Source organism: Bombina bombina, chromosome 4 (assembly GCF_027579735.1).
Source record: "Bombina bombina isolate aBomBom1 chromosome 4, aBomBom1.pri, whole genome shotgun sequence".
Lineage (NCBI taxonomy): Eukaryota > Metazoa > Chordata > Amphibia > Anura > Bombinatoridae > Bombina > Bombina bombina.
This window is the reverse complement of record NC_069502.1, coordinates 830,889,839-830,897,253: the sequence shown is the minus strand read 5'-3', so window position 1 is coordinate 830,897,253 and position 7,415 is coordinate 830,889,839. Positions and strand designations below refer to the sequence as shown.

The following is a 7,415-nucleotide window of genomic DNA, read 5'->3' as shown; positions in this document are numbered from 1 at the left end:
CCCCTGTACAGTAGATTCCTCAAAATGTCTTAAGGAAAAGATCATATATGTAGGAGATTTTGTAAGATCCTTGCTTGGCTAATGCGCATACCTTTTCAATGTTAGAGGGTTCGTTAGTTAACAGCTTATCTGAAATCAACTGGTATAGGTAATGTCTACACTGAAAGTACGCAAACCTGTGTGAGTTAGGGAGACCATACACATTTTGCAATTCCTGAAAAGATGTATTTGCTAAAGTTAGTGGGTTGAAGAGTTGGTGAAGCTTAGTGAGATGTTTTCGTTTCCATACAGCAAACACCTCTGTCGTGTATCCTGGAAGGAAGTGTAAGTTGTCTTTAATCGGTAAATATTTGCTCACTGAGTTCTGCACCCCCCATAGTTTACAATTCTTGGACCATGCCCTCAGGGGATCCCTAAATAATATATGGGATTGTATACACGGGGGAAGAGAGTTGAAGTTTGCATGAGGCAGAAATGCCAAATGTATTGGTTTAATGAGGCTAGTCTCTAGGTTAGGGATGATAAAGTGATTGTTGCCCACAAGCCAATCCAATGTGATCTTAGACAGGGCAGCCCAGTTGTTCCACATTATATAGATCAACCATTTTAAAAAGGTGAACCCTGCCAGAGAGGGAGAGGGGAAGCCTCGCCCAGCTCAGGAGCATTTGTTTGATGTTAGCAATAATGTCACTAAAATTGAGGTGGTACAACTTAGAAGGGTTGACATGTATCCATATCCCTAGATATTTGAAAAGGCCCTCCGTAAACCTTGAGACCTGTGTCTGTCAATGTAGTTTTGTGGGCATTCTGCAACCAGGTAACTTCGGACTTATCGATATTGATCTTATAGCCCGAAAAGGTCCCAAAATTGTTAATAATATCTAGGAGTGGTTGTAGATTGTTGAGGGGGTTACCTACAAAGCATTCCTTAGATATCAAGTTGTTATCTTGGAAGGTTTTATTTCTTGTTTCTATTTCCTATGCTCATAGAGTATCAGAGCTCTCTGCGTTACAGTACAAGTCTCCTTACCTTATTTTCCATTCAGATAAGGTAGTTTTACGTACTAAGTTAGGATTTCTTCCTAAGGTTGTTTCTAACAGGAACATTAATCAGGAGATTGTTGTTCCTTCTTTGTGTCCTAATCCTTCTTCTCAGAAGGAACGTCTTCTACACAATTTGGACGTGGGCCGTGCTTTAAAGTTTTACTTGCAGGCAACTAAGGACTTTCGTCAGTCGTCTTCTTTGTTTGTCATTTTTTCAGGAAAACGTAAGGGACAGAAAGCTACAGCAACTTCTCTTTCTCTTTGGCTGAAGAGTATCATACGTTTTGCTTATGAGACAGCAGCCTCTTGAGAGAGTTATGGCTCATTCCACAAGGGCTGTTGCTTCCTCATGGGCATTCAAAAATAAAGCTTCTGTGGAACAGAATTGCAAGGCTGCAACTTGGTCCTCTCTGCACACTTTTTCAAAATTCTATAAATTTGACACTTTTGCCTCGGCTGAGGCTGCTTTTGGGAGAAAGGTTCTTCAAGCCTTCCGTTTAGGTTCCCTGTCTTGTCCCTTCCGTATCATCTGTGTACTCTAGCTTTGGTATTGGATCCTATTAGTAATTAAGATGATCCGTGGACTCATCGTGTCTTAAAAAAAAGAAAAGAAAATTCATGCTTACCTGATAAATGTATTTCTTTTTTCACACGATGAGTCCACGGCCCACCCTGTTCTTGTAAGACAGGTTTTTGATTTTTGTAAACGTCAGGCACCTCTGCACCTAGGCTTTTCCTTTCTTTCCTTAACTTCGGTCGAATGACTGGAGTGGGAGGGAAGGGAGGAGCTATTTAACAGCTCTGCTGTGGTGCTCTTTGCCGCCTCCTGCTGACCAGGAGGTGAATATCCCGTTAGTAATTAAGATGATCCGTGGACTCATTGTGTCAAAAAAGAAATACAGGGAGTGCAGAATTATTAGGCAAGTTGTATTTTTGAGGATTAATTTTATTATTGAACAACAACCATGTTCTCAATGAACCCAAAAAACTCATTAATATCAAAGCTGAATAGTTTTGGAAGTAGTTTTTAGTTTGTTTTTAGTTATAGCTATTTTAGGGGGATATCTGTGTGTGCAGGTGACTATTACTGTGCATAATTATTAGGCAACTTAACAAAAAACAAATATATACCCATTTCAATTATTTATTTTTACCAGTGAAACCAATATAACATCTCAACATTCACAAATATACATTTCTGACATTCAAAAACAAAACAAACAAATCAGTGACCAATATAGCCACCTTTCTTTGCAAGGACACTCAAAAGTCTGCCATCCATGGATTCTGTCAGTGTTTTGATCTGTTCATCAACATTGCGTGCAGCAGCAACCACAGCCTCCCAGACACTGTTCAGAGAGGTGTACTGTTTTCCCTCCTTGTAAATCTCACATTTGATGATGGACCACAGGTTCTCAATGGGGTTCAGATCAGGTGAACAAGGAGGCCATGTCATTAGATTTTCTTCTTTTATACCCTTTCTTGCCAGCCACGCTGTGGAGTACTTGGACGCGTGTGATGGAGCATTGTCCTGCATGAAAATCATGTTTTTCTTGAAGGATGCAGACTTCTTCCTGTTCCACTACTTGACGAAGGTGTCTTCCAGAAACTGGTAGTAGGACTGGGAGTTGAGCTTGACTCCATCCTCAACCCGAAAAGGCCCCACAAGCTCATCTTTGATGATACCAGCCCAAACCTGTACTCCACCTCCACCATGCTGGCGTCTGAGTCGGACTGGAGCTCTCTGCCATTTACCAATCCAGCCACGGGCCCATCCATCTGGCCCATCAAGACTCACTCTCATTTCATCAGTCCATAAAACCTTAGAAAAATCAGTCTTGAGATATTTCTTGGCCCAGTCTTGACGTTTCAGCTTGTGTGTCTTGTTCAGTGGTGGTCGTCTTTCAGCCTTTCTTACCTTGGCCATGTCTCCGAGTATTGCACACCTTGTGCTTTTGGGCACTCCAGTGATGTTGCAGCTCTGAAATATGGCCAAACTGGTGGCAAGTGGCATCTTGGCAGCTGCACGCTTGACTTTTCTCAGTTCATGGGCAGTTATTTTGCGCCTTGGTTTTTCCACACGCTTCTTGCGACCCTGTTGACTATTTTGAATGAAACGCTTGATTGTTCGATGATCACGCTTCAGAAGCTTTGCAATTTTAAGAGTGCTGCATCCCTCTGCAAGATATCTCACTATTTTTGACTTTTCTGAGCCTGTCAAGTCCTTCTTTTGACCCATTTTGCCAAAGGAAAGGAAGTTGCCTAATAATTATGCACACCTGATATAGGGTGTTGATGTCATTAGACCACACCCCTTCTCATTACAGAGATGCACATCACCTAATATGTTTAATTGGTAGTAGGCTTTCGAGCCTATACAGCTTGGAGTAAGACAACATGCATAAAGAGGATGATGTGGTCAAAATACTCATTTGCCTAATAATTCTGCACTCCCTGTACATTTATCAGGTAAGCATAAGTTTTTGATACAATTACATTTTCTTTTTAGCAGCTCTAATTCCTGTTGGCTGATTCAAAATTTTCAGCCAATAGGAATGCAAGGGACGCCATCTTGAATTGTGTACCTTGCATTAAAGATTCAGTGTACGGCGGTGACCATATGAAGAGGATGCTCCACCTCGGATGTCTTTAGGATGGACCCGCTCTGCGCCACCGGGATCAAGATTGAAGAGGCCGTCTGGATGAAGATTGAAGAGGCCGCCTGGATGAATACTTCTCTCCGCTTGGATGAGGACTTTGCCGCCGGGGTGAAGATTGAAGAGGCCACCTGGATGAAGACTTCTCGCCACCTGGATGAGGACTTCGCCGCTGGGATGAAGATTGTTCAAGCGGGACTTCAAAAACTGTAAGTGGATCGTCGGGGGTTAATGTTAGGCTTTTTAAGTTTTTTTTTTGGATGTTTTTTTTTTTAGTTTTAAGGTTTGGGCAGTAAAAGAGCTAAATGCCCTTTTAGGGCAATGTCCATACAAATGCCCTTTTCAGGGCAATGGATAGCTTATCTTTTTTAGATTTAGGTTTTTTATTTTGGGGGGATGGTTGGGTGGTGGGTTTTACTGTTGGGGGTCTTTATATATATTTTTTTTACAGGTAAAAGAGCTAATATCTTTGGATCAATGCCCCACAAAAGGCCCTTTTAAGGGTCATTGGTAGTTTATTGTAGGCTAGGGTTTTTTTTTATTTTGGGCGGGCTTTTTTATTTTGATAGGGCTATTAGATTAGGTGTAATTCTTTTTTTATTTTGGATAATTATGTTTGTTATTTGCCGTAATTTAGTGTTTGTTATTTTTTGTAACTTAGTAGTATTTTTTTGTAATTTTTAGAGTAGTGTTAGGATTTTTTTAATGGTAGTTTATTTTTATTTTTAATTGGTAGTTAGTTTAATATTAATTTAATAGTTATATTACTTTAATTGTTAGTTTAAACTTAGTTTTTTTAAATTTGACAGGTAAGTTTTAATTTAAAAACTACTGCTGTAATACCTACATATCCAGCTCCAGGGGGCGCTAAGATATATTATGGCACAGAAACGTTATTATTATAACATATATAACAATAGTATGTATACAGATGTATATATAATTTATATTAGTGCCTTAACTGAGTCCTTTAATGTCAATAGGATCAGATGTAAGATGACGTCCAAAAAGATTGTTCACTATGATTAAAGTGCAGGTATGCAAAGTGCGGGCAGTGCCTCTCATAGGCAAAAAAGAAATCCAAAAATCTGTGAGAAAAATCACAAAGAGGGCGCCTCCTAGTGCAATATTGCAGTGGTGCTGACAACTGACAATTATTGTATTAAAATAATACTCACAAGGGTTTGGCTGTGTGCTAAATGATGCAGGCTGGGGACTCACAGTGGTCCAGCAACACTGATCCGACCATCAGATAAACAGGAATACACAGGAACTCCAGGTGGTGGGAGAAGCAATAGATGCTCAGGCTTCCAATAGATACAACAAATATTTATTAAAATCTTATAAAAACAATGGGTATAGTGTGCACCCAATAAAGTTAAAAAAACAACAATAGTGGAAATAGTGGTAACAGATTGCAACGCGTTTCTCAGCTTGTCTAGCTGCTTACTCAGGCATCTGTTAACAATAAGGAAGCTCTAGATTTAAAACCTGATACAGAGCCCATATGCTCCTCCCTGCACCTGATAAACAGGTGTGACAAATCAACGATCTACCTAATTAATATGTGTCATATGATACCCTGAACAAAGAATGGTACATGTTGTTATTTTCAAACAACCTGTAATCCTTTTAAAAAACATTACAAAAAGTCCTAAACAGTTAAACAACTGGTGCCAGAGTTCCTCTACCAAATGTTTGAAACACCAGTGAATGCCTATAGTGCAACCACATACCTCATAGGAGTTCCCCTTCCTAGGCAAACCTCAATGTTTCACTGATATGTAAGTAAATATATACAATCATATCTGGCGTCTGTTCATTTCCCTCAGGAGATATTGATGCCAATATGCGCTTATGTTAATGTAAGCTTTGTTGGTGATAATATTTTTTCGGTAGATGTGATACTTATATGTTTATGATGGGGCCGTTTTACTTTTCTTTTGTTTTTTTAGAGTTATCCTTGTTTTAACTACAAGCACACAAGAAGTAGTTATAAAGATTTGTTTTGGGACTAAAATAATTGTATTACTGAAATTTTCTGAGATCACAATTTTAAAAGGCTCTAAATAATACATTTAAGAAAAATAATAGGAACAAAATTACAACATTAATTTTAATTTAGTTCAGTGATTGGTGTATATGGTATATTTGTGAGTCCTTTAAAAATAGTCACTGATGTCCAGTAAACTGTTGTTAAGCCTTAGCATGGAGCTGGGTAAAGGTGTAGGGGTTACGGAACGCCCCCTACCTTTGTAGTATACACTAACTTAGAACAGTTAAAATGTCTCATGATTAGATATTTATTTATTAATAAATAACGTTACTTCCGTTGTCTTTCTTATTGACAGGTGAATTCACAAACCACAATAATCCTAGTCATGATCAGAGTGCAGATGCTTCTTTAAATCTTCATCAAAGAAGCCAAGTGGGAAATTTATGTTCTGAATGTGGGAAATATTTTCTCAAGAAATCACATCTTTATAGACATCTGAAAGATCATAAAGGAGAAAATCCATTTTCCTGTTCTATATGTGGGACATGTTTTAACCGTAAAGGAAATCTTGTTGTTCATCAGAAAATTCATACAGGAGAAAAAAAAAAGTCATGTTCTGTATGTGGGAAATGTTTTACTCGGAAGTCGTATCTTATTACGCATCAGAAAATTCATACAGGAGAGAGAGCATTTTCATGTTCTGACTGTGGGAAATGTTTTACTTGGAAACCACATCTTATTCGTCATCAGAAAATTCATACAGGTGAGAGAGCATTTTCATGTTCTGAGTGTGGTAAATGTTTTACTCAGAAATCAAATCTTATTATGCATCAGAAAATTCATACAGGAGAGAGAGCATTTTCATGTTCTGACTGTGGGAAATGTTTTACTCAGAAATCAAATCTTATTACGCATCAGAAAATTCATACAGGAGAGAGAGCATTTTCATGTTCTGACTGTGGGAAATGTTTTACTCAGAAACCATATCTTATTGATCATCAGAAAAGTCATACAGGAGAGAGAGCATTTTCATGTTCTGACTGTGGGAAATGTTTTACTTGGAAACCACATCTTATTCGTCATCAGAAAATTCATACAGGTGAGAGAGCATTTTCATGTTCTGACTGTGGGAAATGTTTTACTCAGAAATCAAATCTTATTACGCATCAGAAAATTCATACAGGAGAGAGAGCATTTTCATGTTCTGACTGTGGGAAATGTTTTACTCTAAAATCACATCTCATTGATCATCAGAAAATTCATACAGGAGAGAGAGCATTTCTTTCATGAAATGAGCTAGTGACGTATGGGATATACATTCCTACCAGGAGGGGCAAAGTTTCCCAAACCTCAAAATGCCTATAAATACACCCCTCACCACACCCACAATTCAGTTTTACAAACTTTGCCTCCGATGGAGGTGGTGAAGTAAGTTTGTGCTAGATTCTACGTTGATATGCGCTCCGCAGCAAGTTGGAGCCCGGTTTTCCTCTCAGCGTGCAGTGAATGTCAGAGGGATGTGAGAAGAGTATTGCCTATTTGAATGCAGTGATCTCCTTCTACGGGGTCTATTTCATAGGTTCTCTGTTATCGGTCGTAGAGATTCATCTCTTACCTCCCTTTTCAGATCGACGATATACTCTTATATATACCATTACCTCTGCTGATTCTCGTTTCAGTACTGGTTTGGCTATCTGCTATATGTAGATGAGTGTCCT

General features: G+C 38.8%; 1 protein-coding gene across 1 annotated transcript; it reads left to right on the top strand.

The window, feature by feature from the left end:
• The first annotated feature begins 4,722 nt into the window (after nt 1–4,722).
• Nucleotides 4,723–6,987, top strand: LOC128657933 (gastrula zinc finger protein XlCGF8.2DB-like). Its single transcript, XM_053712357.1, has 2 exons — nt 4,723–4,737; nt 6,091–6,987. Exons 1-2 carry the CDS (start codon nt 4,723–4,725, stop codon nt 6,985–6,987), a joined length of 912 nt encoding a protein of 303 aa, XP_053568332.1.
• Nucleotides 6,988–7,415: the final 428 nt, after the last annotated feature.